Source organism: Coffea arabica, chromosome 8c, assembly GCF_036785885.1.
Source record: "Coffea arabica cultivar ET-39 chromosome 8c, Coffea Arabica ET-39 HiFi, whole genome shotgun sequence".
Classification (NCBI taxonomy): domain Eukaryota; kingdom Viridiplantae; phylum Streptophyta; class Magnoliopsida; order Gentianales; family Rubiaceae; genus Coffea; species Coffea arabica.
In genome coordinates this window covers 5,205,297-5,219,879 of record NC_092325.1, presented here as the reverse complement: position 1 = coordinate 5,219,879, position 14,583 = coordinate 5,205,297, and the positions used below count along the sequence as shown (strand labels likewise).

General features: G+C 35.4%; 1 protein-coding gene across 2 annotated transcripts; it reads left to right on the top strand.

Moving 5' to 3' along the window:
* Positions 1-296: 296 nt before the first annotated feature.
* Positions 297-8,038, top strand: LOC113705380 (disease resistance protein RGA2). Of its 2 annotated transcripts, XM_072062287.1 has the most exons (3): positions 297-984; positions 1,799-1,866; positions 4,662-8,038. In XM_072062287.1, the coding sequence occupies exon 3, from the start codon at positions 4,672-4,674 to the stop codon at positions 7,867-7,869; it is 3,198 nt and encodes a 1,065-aa protein (XP_071918388.1). In that variant the 5' UTR covers positions 297-984; positions 1,799-1,866; positions 4,662-4,671; the 3' UTR covers positions 7,870-8,038. The 2 variants fall into 2 exon arrangements, with proteins under 2 accessions (XP_071918388.1, XP_027083026.1); XM_027227225.2 differs by lacking the exon at positions 297-984 and having other exon boundaries at positions 1,353-1,866.
* The last annotated feature ends 6,545 nt before the right edge of the window (positions 8,039-14,583 follow it).

Below are 14,583 nucleotides of genomic sequence, written 5' to 3'. Positions count from 1 at the left end.
TTGTGAGATTTCTTTCTTCAAACAAACAAAAAAAAAAAAAAAACTTGTGAGACTTCTAAGAGTTAGCTTGATTCTACGTAATGTTCAATGCTTGTGCAATACGCAACCTGGAAAGTAAATGCAAGAACTTAATTTTGCGTTCTTATCAATATAAGTATTGATTCCTTACCTATTACTAATACTTTCTCCTGTATACTGGACCACCAGCATTGCAAAAGGTTTCGCCAATATAAATTAGCTTCTTTCTTTGGTTCAATTCACCTAAATATTTTCTTCTGCTTAAATTCAAAGTTTTCAGAACGTAGCTTTACAATATACAAGGAATTTCTACATATTTTTCGCATCTGTTGTCGCCTCTCGGGAGTATTCATTCCCTCTCAAGTAAGTGCTCAAGTGCTTTTAACAAGTTGATCAAATAATTGTTTGGTTGCAGTATAGCTTCTACTGTTTTTTTTTTTTTTGGGAACATTTCTTCAGCTAATTCCAGCTTTTCTTGTTTTATTATGCATATATTTTGCACTTTGTGCTTTGATCTTGATGGGTGTCAAATTCATCTCTGGCTTTGTCTGATGGTTCAGTAGCCTGCAGTGTGGCATAAGATGTACTTTGAGTAATACTTCCATTAACAATCTTTTTTTTAAAAGAAAAAAGTTGTTGAGTGCAAAAAGAAAGTTCCATATTCTTAATTTAGGTCTGCACTGATTTTGAAATTTCGTAGAAGAGAAAATCCATTTAAGTTGTTTGCTACATGATGTCGCCTTTGTCACCAAAAAGATGGTTTGTACACTAATTTTTGGAGATGTCTCTTAAAAACTAGGGAATGGCTTCAATTTGTTCCTCAACTTTTACCAGTGATTTTTCTATTTGATCTCTTGGCTTTTAAAATTGTCTATCAGGTCCCCTAACTTATAAATTTGTTTCCAAATTGTTCATATGATTCCCTCCAAGCCAAATCCAAGCGTGGTAACGTTCATTTGATTTCAGGTATATTTTCCTTCTCAAAGTTTGAAAAACCATATTGAATAGTTTTTTGGTTTGGTATTTTATGGTTGACCAGGTTGAGTAACAAAAAAATAACACTATTCTTGTAAAAATTTATATAAGGTAAAAAAATTACTCTTTAGTACATCACAAGCTTAGCATTACCTTATGCTTATAAATTTTGCTACCTTTGTTTTTTGTTATTAGTATGCCATCATCATTATTATTCTATTAAAGCCTGATAAACCTAAACTAGTAAATCTAAAAGTAACATTAATCTAACAAGAATAATGAAAACTAGTACAGAAATAAACTAAAAGAATTTTCTTTTAGCAATTTAACATTTTTTTAAGTCAATACTATAGAAAAGATGATAAAATGTGAAAACAAAATATTGTAAAAAGATTAAAGTAAACAAAAATTCCTATATCTTTCTTCATCTTCTTCTTAATTTGTTCGCTTCTGTTTAAGGTACCCTTTTTTGCTACACCTGTCATTTGAATCCAAATAAATCGATTAGCCCCACAATAGAATAATAATATTTATAACAATATACTACACAAATCAATAAAGGTAGTGAATAAAAATCAATAAAATTAGTGATTCCTTACCTACTATTGTTACTTTCTCCTGTATATTCCACCATAACTGCAAAAGTTTTTGCTATTATTAATTTGCTTCTTTCCTTGGTTGAAATTATTATCTTTGTCGAAATCTTCATCTCTTCTAATTGTTAATTTGCTTCTTTCTTTTGCGGAAATTATCATCTTCGTCCTAATATTCTCTTTTGCTTAAATTCAAAATTTTGAGTACATAGCTTTCCAACATACGGGGAGTTTCAACACATTTATCAGAGCTGTTGCCAGAATATTTAAACTTTTTGGAGTAAGTTCTCATGCTCTTTTAACTTTTATATCAAATAAAATTTTGGTTGAAATATAGCTTCCACTATTTTGTTCTCCAAATATCTTCTGCTAATAATTCCTTTGTCGTCAAATAAATTTTTGGGCTGGAATTTTGCTTCCACTTTTTCTTGTATAGTTATGCATATAGTTTCCGCTTTGCTCTTTGATCTTGACAGATATTGAATTCGTCTCTGGCTTAGTTCTATGAGTTTATAGCTTCTAGTTACGCATAAAGTAATATTTTGGGTGGCATGTCCAATGAAAATATTTTTTAAGTTATTAAGTGTAAAAAGAAAGTTCTATATCCCTAATTTAGGTGTGTATTGATTTTTAAATTTCTCAAAAAAAAAAGAAAACATTTAATTTGTTTGCTGCATGATGTTCCCTTTGTTGCCAAAAAATTACAACTTCTCTAAAAGACTAGGTATCAGGCTTCAATAATCTCTCAACTTTCAGCCACAATTTTGTTGCATCTATCAAGTCCTTCAACTTATAAATTTGGTTTTAATTGGTCGCTCCAAATCAAATCCAATTTTGGTAATATTCATGTTGCTCTTAAGGTTTGATTTTTATTTTGCTTATCATTGTCTAAAATCAACTATTTCAGTATTGAATAAATAACAACTATGCAAAATTTGAATTTAAAATCCAACTTTTGCATATGTGTCATTAATCTAACGATGATAGTTTATGCATTGTCAGTGTATATAAAATTAATCCTTTAATTTATTGTATGATACTTAATAGTTTAAGTATTTAATAACCAAATAATTTGACTAACAAAAAAATAATTTGAGTGTGTTTAAATAGGAGATTATTTGAAATAATATATGGAAAAAAATTGCTATAGCACTTTTTGAGAAGTGGTGCATGTGAAATATAAAAGTAGTTTAAAAAGTAAAAAATTAATTGAAAATTGTGTTTGTGATACAAGAAAAATATTATTTGAAATAATTTTGTTTTCCAAACACACTCACAATATTTCTAACGATTTACATATACTAAAAAAATTGAAAAATTACTCTTCAACACATGAGAAGTTAGCATCGCCTTATGTTACAAATTTTGCTAACTTATTTAGTCCTGTTACAATGTCATCATCATTATTTTTCTGATTAAATTCTAATAAACCTAAAATAATCTAAAAAGAAACATTAATCCAACAAGAATAAGAAAAGATTATATGCAAAATAAATAATAGAGATTTATTTAACTATTTAATGTTTTTGTATAGTTGTTATTGTAGAAAAGAACATAACGTTTAACAATGAAAAGATTACAAAAAAGATACACATAAATAAAAATCCCAATATCTTGTTTTGATTTTTTTTTCTTCTTCTTTGTGTGCTTCTTTTTTAAGTACCCTATCTTGGCTAATCATGTCATTAGAATCTAAATATATCATTTAGTCCCAAATTAGAATGATAATGTGCATAACAGTAGATTGGAATTAATATGCTCAGACAAAATTTGTTAAAGGAGATTGTTATCAGTTTTTTTAGTTAAACTAGTTTTTCTTTTCTTTTGGTTAACTCTTCCATCCCTCTCCACACCCTTTCCACCCCCAGCTGCTAGGTACAAAATTTGAATTCTAAATCTGGTAGTGGTTAAGATTCTAAGAACCCTCCCCTCGCCGCTAGTAACCAAACTAGTCAACAACTCAATATTTATGGAAACCATTAAAATGGCAAATTTGACTACTTTATAAGTTAACTTGGGAGGAGCCAAACTTACAATAAAATGAATCTTAGTCTAATAGAATGAAAATTTTCTTGATTAGATTCAGTTTTTGGGACGAATTAAAACCAAATTCAGAATTTTCAACACATATTAAATTATTCAAATAAGTCAACTATTAGATACTTAACTGAAACTATTAAAAAGGACAGATATGTTTTATATTTAAAATTAGAGTAGGAAAATAGACATTAAATTGAACCTCAGTGGGAAAGTAAATATTACCATAATGAGATTTAGCTTGGATGGACTATTCATAACTTAATTTATAAGTTGAGGAACTCAATAAACACTTATACAAGTTGAAAGACTAGATAAAATCATTGGTAAAAGTTGAGGGACAATTGGAAGTCATTTACCCAAAAAATTTTACTCGAGATAAAAATGGTGTTTGAAAGCATTTCCTACAAATAGTAATGTCCATTTTTCCTTGTGAAAACCTCGGGCTTATAAAACCCTGTAAATGAATAAAGGTCATCGCCTTTGTGTGTGCTCCTATCTCACTTTAGGCTTTAGGGTTGAAACATCCAAAGATTCCATTTTCCAGGGACTCTATATCGTATGCTTTGAACTCTTCCTAAAATTCATTCACCAGGATTGTCCCAATTTTTTTTTCATAACATTCTTGATAATTTGGTTTTGGAATAGGGACAATACTTCATTTAAATCGGTTTTTTTAAATTATCTTCCATGGCTCATGATTCAAAGACTAAGCTCCATGCATGATCTTCCACCTTATGTATGTATTTTGTTAACATGTTCCTCGAGTTTGTAACCATGCATGTCCACCAATTATTCTGAAAATATTTCTTTGATTAATCGATAAGTATTCTTGGTGGTCATTGACTGGCTGCCTAAAATGAATCCGAACAATGTTTTCATGTTAATGTAGAAGATATGTTTTCTTCGTTTCCTAGTAACAGAAACTTTTGCTTATAATTATGATCCAATTTTTCATTTTCTATTGGGTCTATCAAGTTATAAATCTCTAATAACTTTATTAACATTGATTTAACTTTCTTGAACTGTGAGTTTCAGGTCACACGTGATGGAAGCATTTGTGGGAATTCTCGTCGATACTTTGAATTCCATGATCCAGAAGGAGAGTGGATTGCTTTGTGGTGTTGCAACTGACATGGAAAAGCTTGCACGCTTGCTCTCCACCATCAAGGCAGTCCTTGAAGATGCTGAGCAGAAGCAATTCACAGACAAGGCAATACAACTCTGGTTTCAGGAGCTCAATGGTGTTGCCTATGAAATCGATGATGTATTGGATGATTACGCAGCTGAAGCCTCAAGAGTCAAGTACAAAAATTCTGGTTGTTTTAGTTTGATGTGTTACCCTATAGCAGGAAACTTAGTGTTTCGTCACAGGATTGGGACAAGGATGAAGGAGATCCTTGAAAAATTTAATGCAATAGCTGATGAGCGGATAAAGCTTGGTTTGATTGATCAGAAGCGTGGGAGCAACCACTTTCAGGTTGATTCTACTGGAACACGTGAGACTGGTTCCTTGCTAAAGGAACCTGATCTAGTCCTTGGAAGGGACGAGGCGAAAGACGAGATTGTGAAAATATTGGTGAATCAAGTCAGAGATAATCAAAATGTATCAGTGCTCCCTATAGTGGGTGTTGGAGGCCTTGGAAAGACAACACTTGCCCAATTGGTGCTTAATGATGAGCGCATAGCCAAGCATTTTGAGCCAAAACTCTGGGTTTGGGTCTCAGAGGATTTCAATGTGAAGAGGATTATAAAAGCCTTAATTAATTCAATACGCGAGACTCCTGTTGAAGAATTAGAATTGGATCCTCTGCAAAGAAAACTTCAAGAGTTGTTGAGAGGGAAAAGATACTTGGTTGTACTGGATGATGTTTGGAATGAGAATCTAGAGGAATGGGAGAAACTGAAATCTGTTCTGGAATGTGGATCAAGAGGTAGTTCAATCATCATGACAACTCGCATGGAGAAGGTTGCCACAATAATGGGCACATTAAAAACATATTATCTGTCGAGTTTGTCAGAGAATCAGTGTTGGTCACTGTTTAGGCAACGGGCATTTGGCCGTCAAGAGGCTGAAGAATATCCTAACCTTGTAGTTATCGGAAAAGAGATTGTGAAAAAATGTGGTGGTGTTCCGCTGGCTGCAAAGGCTCTTGGAGGCTTTCTACGATTTAAAAGGGGAGAAAATGAATGGAACTCTGTGAAATGCAGTGAAATCTGGAACTTACCTCAAGATACAACACATATCTTGCCCGCGTTGAGATTGAGCTACCTTAATCTTCCGATAGAGTTTAGAGGTTGCTTTGCATATTGTGCAGCATTTCCTAAGGGCTATGAAATTGAAATAGAAGAGGTAATACATTTGTGGATGGCAAATGGATTGATTTCATCTAATGAAACGATGGAAGTGGAAGATGTTGGTGTTGCTGTGCTGACTGAACTATATTATAGATCACTATTCCAAGCAGTAAAGGAAGATGAATTTGGCAATGCCCTCACTTTTAAGATGCATGACCTTGTCCATGATCTGGCTCGATCAGTAACGGAGGCTAAACACGGTGGAACAGAGTCAAACAGAACCATGATATTAGGTATGCCAAATCATCAGCTAACAGTGGCTTTTCCTATTACAATCACAGGCATTGACCAATGCTCTTCTTTCTTGTCAAACTGTGGCTCCCTGAGGGCTCTCATGGTAAAGTCTATGAAGGAGGATGAAGTGCCTAGGAATTTTTTAAATGCAATAAGCAAACTGAAACATTTAAGGCATCTGGATCTTTCAAGATCTTTAACTGTTGAACTACCCAATTCAATTTGTGACTTGTGGAATTTGCAAATTTTGAACCTAAATTATTCTCTCATTCTTTGGAGTCTACCCAAGGGCATGAGATTCCTCAGAAATCTTCGACATCTTTGTCTACATGGGTGTTGGAGTTTGACTTACATGCCAAGTGGAATTGGGAAGCTGACTTGCCTACGGACATTGGGTATGGTCGTCCCGAGTGGCAAAAAAGGCTTCCGACTAAGTGAGTTGCGAGACTTAAATATGCTTAGAGGAGGGCTAACAATTATGCACCTTGAGAGGATTGAAGACAAAAAGGATGCAGAAGAAGCTTGCTTAATTAAAAAACAGAGTCTCCGCGGGTTGAATTTGCATTGGGATTCCGAAAGAAATATTCAACGGTACAATGATGAGGAAGTGCTCGAAGCCCTCAAACCCTGCCCCAACCTTCAACTGCTGCGTGTCCTAGGCTTCAACGGTTCATCATTTCCATCTTGGATTTCAACTGTAACAGAAGTTGCTGTGAAAGAAAGTGCAGCGGAGTACATAGTTGGGGCCTGGGAGAGCACTGCTGCTGCTGCTGCAATGTCCCCTTCTTCGTTGAAACAGCTGGAGTTAAAGAACATGCCCAACCTAAAAGGAATGTTAGGAAGAGAAGTCCAAGGTACTCCAGGGGTGTTCTCTCAACTTCAATCCTTGTCCTTTGGGGATTGCCCAACGTTGACATTGCCATTGCCACGTATGCCATCCCTAAAGAAGTTAAGCATCTCGAGCTGCCCGAATATGGCATGGGCTTCAATCTCCAATCTCGCTAGTCTTAACTCCCTTAAAATTAAGAACATTAAAGGATTGAGTTGTTTTCCAGAAGAGATGCTACAAAATCTTAGTCTTCTTGAATCGCTGACAATTAGGGAGATATGGGATCTGCTAGCCCTACCCAGAAGCTTGGCTAGCCTCAAGGCTTTGAAGGAATTGACCATCAAGCACTCTCCCGAGCTGGAGTCTCTGCCAGAAGAAGGATTGCGAGGCCTTGCTTCTTTGCAGGAACTACATTTGGTCGACTGCTATAATTTGGTGAGCCTCTCAATGGGGACTAAAGCCCTCAAATCCCTGACTCATCTAAGCATCCAAGGGTCATACGCGACAGCTCTGCCAGAAGAAGTCAAATATTTCCCCGCACTACAAAAACTGGAGTTGGATGATTTTCCCAATCTAACTTCATTGCCAGACTGGTTTGGAGACCACCTCACTTCTCTTCAACACCTGGAACTAGTCAAATGTCCGGAGCTTGAAACACTTCCATCCAGCATTCAAATGATGACGACACTCCAAAGTTTGACAATAACTTGGTGCAATCTACTGGGACCACGGTGTGAAAGGGGAGGAGAGGAATGGCACAAAATTAAGCATATTCCGGATGTGACAATTACGGGGCCTGAATTTGAATTGTGTACTATTTTGTAAGTGTAGAGAGAGAGAGAGAGAGAGAGAGAGAGAGAGAGAGAGAGAGAGTTATTTGATCTTCTTTTTTTTTTGGCTAGTGCATATGTCAGTTTTTTTAAAGAACCAAAAAAAATCCCCTTTAACTGGTTCGGACAGTGATATGAAAAAAAAGTAGCATCTTTGTTCTAAATAGTTGAAGTTGGATATGGATCAAACAATAAAATATTTTTTTTAAAAAAAAGTGAATCTGTATAATAAGATAGTAAAAAAAAACATGTGGTCAATCAGTTGAAAAACAAGGATTAGGATCTCCTCCTATTAAAAAGAGGAATTATTTTTACCAGTGATACAAATCAGCCTACAAGTCGAAATGACTCATCACTTCAGGTTCCATTTCATAGTGTATTTGTTAATTTAAACCCAAAAAAAAAAAAGGATTTATCCTTTCCCTTTATTTGGCTCACATGAGATAATAATTGGTACCTTCTTTATATTGATAAGTTACATATCAAACAGCTATCAAGAAAAAAAAAAAAGCGAATCTATAAAATAACTACGAAATTTTCCCCAAAAACAAAAAAATGGATTTATGATTGAAAATCCGAAGTGTCATAACATCCAGCTAACTTTTGATTGAGAACATATTAGGAATGAGCTAGAACCTGGAACACTAATAACAGGAATAATAACTCCAGCAATACCTAAACACCTCCTACTAATTTATACCATGCGCAGTGATATGAATTTAGTCATGTGCAAGAGCTTGTTGCATTAAAGGAGGAAGATATTGGTATTTGATTAAAACCCTGTTTGGATGAAGTTCATAATTATATCAAGAATGTTAATTTATGTGTTGTAATTTCATGTGCACATGACTATTTAGCATTTTAGTAGTTTACTGTTGTATTTTTTTTCTTGTATAGTTTTATTCACAAATAATTATTTAAGAAAACATAATTTCAGATTTTGTAAACTATCCATTGATAGTTGTTAACAAATTTGTGGTAGGGCGAAATGAAATTCGCGCCTCTGTTCCAGGAGGTTCGTGCATAGAGCGATGTATGTAAAAATTATAGTTCACATCCTTTAAAAAAACTCAAATATTGACCATGGAGTATTGGTACAGGTGTTCAACGACATATTAAACAGCCCATTTATAATTTCGCTGACTCTAAGTGCAAGTAATGGTTCAACAAATTTGCATTTTGTACCCTAACTCTATTCAATTGGTTAATCGCTAACTGGTTAGCTTGTAAGATAGAGTCAAACATATAGGGTAACCTCTTGTACTTGAAAGAAAAAAAAAAGAAGAAAAACATAATTAGATTAACAAAGAAAACAATACAATAGATGTCCAAATTAATAAAAGTGTTTAATCCTACAATCCTTTAAATGTCACAATATAAAGCATTTTCCAAGGCTTCAGATAAGTTGGCCATCAATGGATATGCTATTTAGGTAGATTGATCTTTCTGTTCTTTGCTACAATTTTATATATATGAAAGATGCTATTGATATATTTTTTTTTGAAGAATAAATATGCTATTATTTTTCTCCTATTATGAAAGGGAAAAAAGTTCTTTTTTTTTTCTCCATTGTAAACGCTCGAAGTCGATCCAACAATGAAAAACATGCGAATGTGTATATGAATAACTACAAATTAACGGGCATAAACTGCTTGGATTAGCTGTTTTTGGGGATGTTTTTAAAAACTTTGCTGTAGCAGAGTTTTTAGAGTATAATTTAGAATATTTTTAGAAAATATTTTGAAATATTTTCTATTGGCACTTTATTTTGAGATATTTGGTAAAATTTTAAAAAAAATTAAACTAATTTTTAGATTACCTTTTAGTGTCATGTTACCTCACTAGCCTTTGACTTTTCTGGAAAGCATATTATTAAATACAAGAATAATAAATATTTCCAAAAACACCTAATTTCACCTATTGAATTTACACCAATAACTTTTTTGACATGAATTCAGTCATCTGCAGGAGAGTGGATTAGATAAATAAAATTTGTGTTGTTTGATTAAAGTTTTTTTTTTTTTTGTTTTCTCACCATATCATTGCGTCAGACCATCCAAAATTGTAGATGCAACTCATAGACCATTGATTACATTTTCAAATTTCATGTTCCCATGACTATATACAACTAGCGTTTTGTTAATTGTATAGTTTTACTCGGGGACAAAAACAATCACCAATTTAGTTTTACTCTGATAACTCGCATAGAGTGGTCCATAACAAATAATAGTTAATCCTTAAATTTCTTTAGAGAACCGACATATGATTCTAGAATTTAAATATGTTATTTGCTTGGGGCAGGTCTACAAAGGAACTTTCCAGTTTATCATGATAATTAATTAGCTACGGTTAAATAACAAGTTTATTTCAAGGTATATGGTGAGTCCAATAAATTTCTTATCTTTCATGGGGAGGTGATTAAATAACTAAAATATGAGATGAGATCAAGATATTGGGGAGGTAGCAGGCTCATTAAGTCTCAAATTTGTAGTAACTTATTGTGATAATAGCATTTTCCGCCCAGTCACTTTTTTGGGTAAGTGATAATTATTTGATGTCCAAAAATCATTATCAAACATGCATTTCGAAAATCATTTTTATTTCTATACATAAAAAATCATAATTAGTTGATAAGTCTCGAGTTGATGATACAAACGACACCAACCTTGTGATGCAACCCGTACAGAAAGGATAGGATCTAGAAGGCGAGGACTCACGTTGATGACACACAAACGCAGCGGAATCACCTAAACCCGTTGATCACATGGTCAACGAACCTCGGTATTGGTAGAGGACGCCACAATCTAGCGCGGTCCTAAATTGATAAGTCGTATTGAATACCTAAGAACGATTCTAAGATATTCAATGGAGCTTCAATAAAGCGTTGAGAGAACTCTCAAATTGTATTTTTATTAATCATTAAAAACTGGATGTAAACAATGACTTAAGGTTATTTGTAGTCGTGACTAAGGCCTAAGCCCAACAACGTATATACCGTAAGCTCCGGGGGCGTCGCCCCCGAGCCCCCACCGGGGTGCGTCGCCCCCTAGACCCCCGACTCGCTGACCGGGCAGCGAAATCCCCGTACCAGCTCAGCGTAGGGACTAACTGCGTAGCTCACTAAAGTGCTATTGGCCCACATGGCCTAACCCATTGATCCGAGGACTAACAACGACTAAGGTCCAAACCACAAGTTAGTTGGACCTCTTTATTATATTCTACTAAACTAATAATGGGCCAGGAAACCCTTAGCCGACTCTTGGATTTCTAATCTTTAGTGATGGCCGAAACTAGGACAACAGGCCTAGCTTCGTTGAGGCCCTCGATGGCGTTTGGCTCTCCATTCGACTCTCGGGCCGCACGAACCAATGTTTGTAGTGTCTCATTCAATCTCTTCGCGCGAGCTCGTGTCATAGGCCTCAATGGCACCTTCACTTACTCCACTTGGATAGGTCTCCCGACCTCCTCATCAATTGATCACTTTGATTTTTGGAGGCAGTACGGGAAGCACTTTTATCCTAAGTGAAGGTTAATCTTTTGTTTTTTTTTTTTGGGTTTCTGGATTCTTAAACAAAATCAGAAGAATTATAAGCAAACATTAAGGAGGGATACCTGAACTTGTGCATCAATCACCGTTTCAATTTTTTTTCAGTTTTCAGCTGCTTAATTCGAGATTCTCCAATGTTCAATCTCCAGTCCTATAATTCATGAAAATGTCCAGGCAATTTTATCTTTTTCACGCTCTCTTGTTTTCCATTTTTACCAATTTGGGTATCCAAAGGGCTGCACAAGTTTATCGATGCTGGAGATGATCCCCATATATTATGACCCAGTAAAATGGAAAATGCGAAGCTACGACCAGTGATTCATGGACAGATGATGTGATAGGAATAGTGTATAGCATTCAACCAAAAAATAAATAAATAAATCCACTAGTACATTAATTATGAGCGCTCTCGACTATAACAAAAATTAAAAAAAGCAAAACACTTTATAAATGAAAAAGCAAAACACTTTATTGGCTTGGACGTTAGGCACTTTATAAAAAAAATTGTTTTTAAAAAGTCGTAAAATGCCTGCGGCAAAAATGGCAAGATGTCAAGTTAACAGTCTCTTCTGATCTTTCTCATAAGTTTCTTCAACGAAAGATCCAACTATAAGAGATCAGAGTTGAATTAGGGGAAAAGAGAGAGATTGGACTTTGCAAAATAGCAGGATTAACCATTCAAATTTTATAAATGAATCATTGGTCGAAAATCAAAGAAACTTACGGGTCTCAAATGACCAGGAAATGCCAGGTTGTACACTTGCTGCAATAGGATGTCTTCAAAGCACACAACTGCAGAGTTCATGAATGACTTATTTCAGTCTTCTAGTCCATAAGATCACTAGCAACAACAAACTAAGGGAGATTTTTAGACCATAGTGCATCTTGAACCTGTTTGACTGACTCAAACCATGGCAGAAACTTAAACAACTCCGAAGCATGACCAGCATCTTTAATGGAAAGTAGGAGGAGTATCATCATTTAATACCTAACAATTGATGAAGCATTATAAGCCCGTGTGGACAAACGAGCCATCACAAGGGTACATTGCATTTGAAATGGAGGTAGAAGATGAGTCTCGTGGATACGACTGCAGTAGGATAACAGTTAAGATCATGACAAAAAGGAGGTGCTAACAGCAAAATGTAGGATGAACTTAACCATATTAAAAGTTTACAAGTCAATTTGAACAACTTATTACTAAAAAAAAAAATCTTCATTCAATACACCATGTAACATCTTTTTTAATCACGTTTGTAGTATTTTAATTAACATTTTTCTCACAAAAAGTGTTACAACTTTTTTACGCGAGATATAGGAATTGAAGTTTTCTCAAACAAAAATAATGTGCTCTACACAAAATGCAAAAGTGTGACTATAGAACTAAAAACACCTGTAAGCCATACATTAGCCTATGTAAAAGCAAAAATTTGTTGAGTAAAGTCCCATGACATGCATCCCAATTCCTTCGTTCCTTTCTTTCTCCATGCAGCCATCACCTGCCCAACAGTATTGATGATTTGTTTCATCAATGAATCTGCTGCTGCAGCAACGCCTTTGGTTTGCCTCGTATTCCTCTCTTGCCAGATTCTAGCTCCAAGTGCAATCTTGTTGACCGAGCCGACAAAAGTATCATGTTTAAGGTATTTAACTCACCACTCCATCTCATCCTTCCCTCCATACACTCCCCTGTAAACCATACATGTATTTTGATTCGACTCCACACATACGCAGAAAAATCAGGGCTAAAAAACAAATGCTCCAAACTTTCCATTTCTCTAGCGCATAATGGACACCAACCATCAGTTGCAAACTTCTATATACATACCAACCATAGTACAAATGCATGCATGTCGAGGAAGATGCTTGCTGAACCACACCACTTTATATCATAGCACTACTTGTGTAGGCAGAATCTTAATAGCAGGTTCAGCATTGCAAACTTGATAGAACCGTTATTTGGCACATTTTGCAGTGTTATTTTGTCCTAATTTTGGCTATTCATAGTGCTAAGAATTGGAATTTCACTCATATTCGATATTTGTGTGAATTGTAGGTGGTAGGCATGAAAAATGATCTCGCGGGGTAAATTTCCAGAAGACTTTTCGTCTCAGGGCGTGGCCACGCCTTAGAAGGTGGACAAAACCGAAAACCGGACCCTGGTCCACGTGAACCGCGAGGAGCACAGGATTAAAACTCCAAAGGCTTCAACTAAAAAGAAAAGAAAGGGCCAGACGTTTTTGGGGCTTCTGCTTGACTTTCTTGGGCGGCGGCTATAAAGAAGAAAAGGCATGATTCAAAAAGGAGGAGGAGACCCTAGCTTTAGCTTCAGAAGTCAGACGCTTTTTATATTATTCTTTTGCTCTCCGTCGGCGGCAATAGGATTTTAGATAGCTTTAGTTTTCTTTTTCCGAAGCCGTCAGACGTCGGCAGACCTTTTCGCTTTCGCTCTTGGCTTGGGCGCTTTTGACTCTTTTGCTTTTACTTTCGCTCTGTACAATTTCCGTTGGCTTGTGCGTTATACTTTTGGGCTTCAGTACAAACATCAACGCGGAGACAAGGAAGACTTTTTCCTTTTTCTTTCTTTGGTACTTCAGCGTTCCAAATTTTGTGATGTTTGCGCGGGTGTTTTCAATTAAATCACGCGGGATTGACACGATGAGGAGCGGCTAATTCCCTCCTCTACCCAAAGGTTGACGCGAAGGCGCGGTCCATAATATCTGTGAGATCTAACCGAATCTTCATTATTTCCTCCAATTAATTGCTATTCGTGATTAATTGAATATCAACGGCCGGGTATTTGATTTAATTTAATAGTCCACTGCCACGTTAATTAAATAGAATCCGTAATTGTTCATTTAATTGACACCTCGTGGCAACCACCATAATTGGTTTTATGATGAGGAAACGCAGGATCTAATTTAAATAAACCCTCTTAGCGTGTTTATTGGTTAGGGTTGGGTTCTTCTAGCTTTAATGCAATTGGGTAATTAAATTCCTACGGTCGTACCTAGGGTTGCTATCTGGTTAGAGAAGCAGTCAATGGTCGTACCTTAACTGTCGAAAAAGTAAGGAAGAGCTGGTTGTCAGAGCTTATTGATGGCTATAACCACCCTAGTGATAAATGGATGAAATATCTTTGCATCGATGAGCATTTAATTG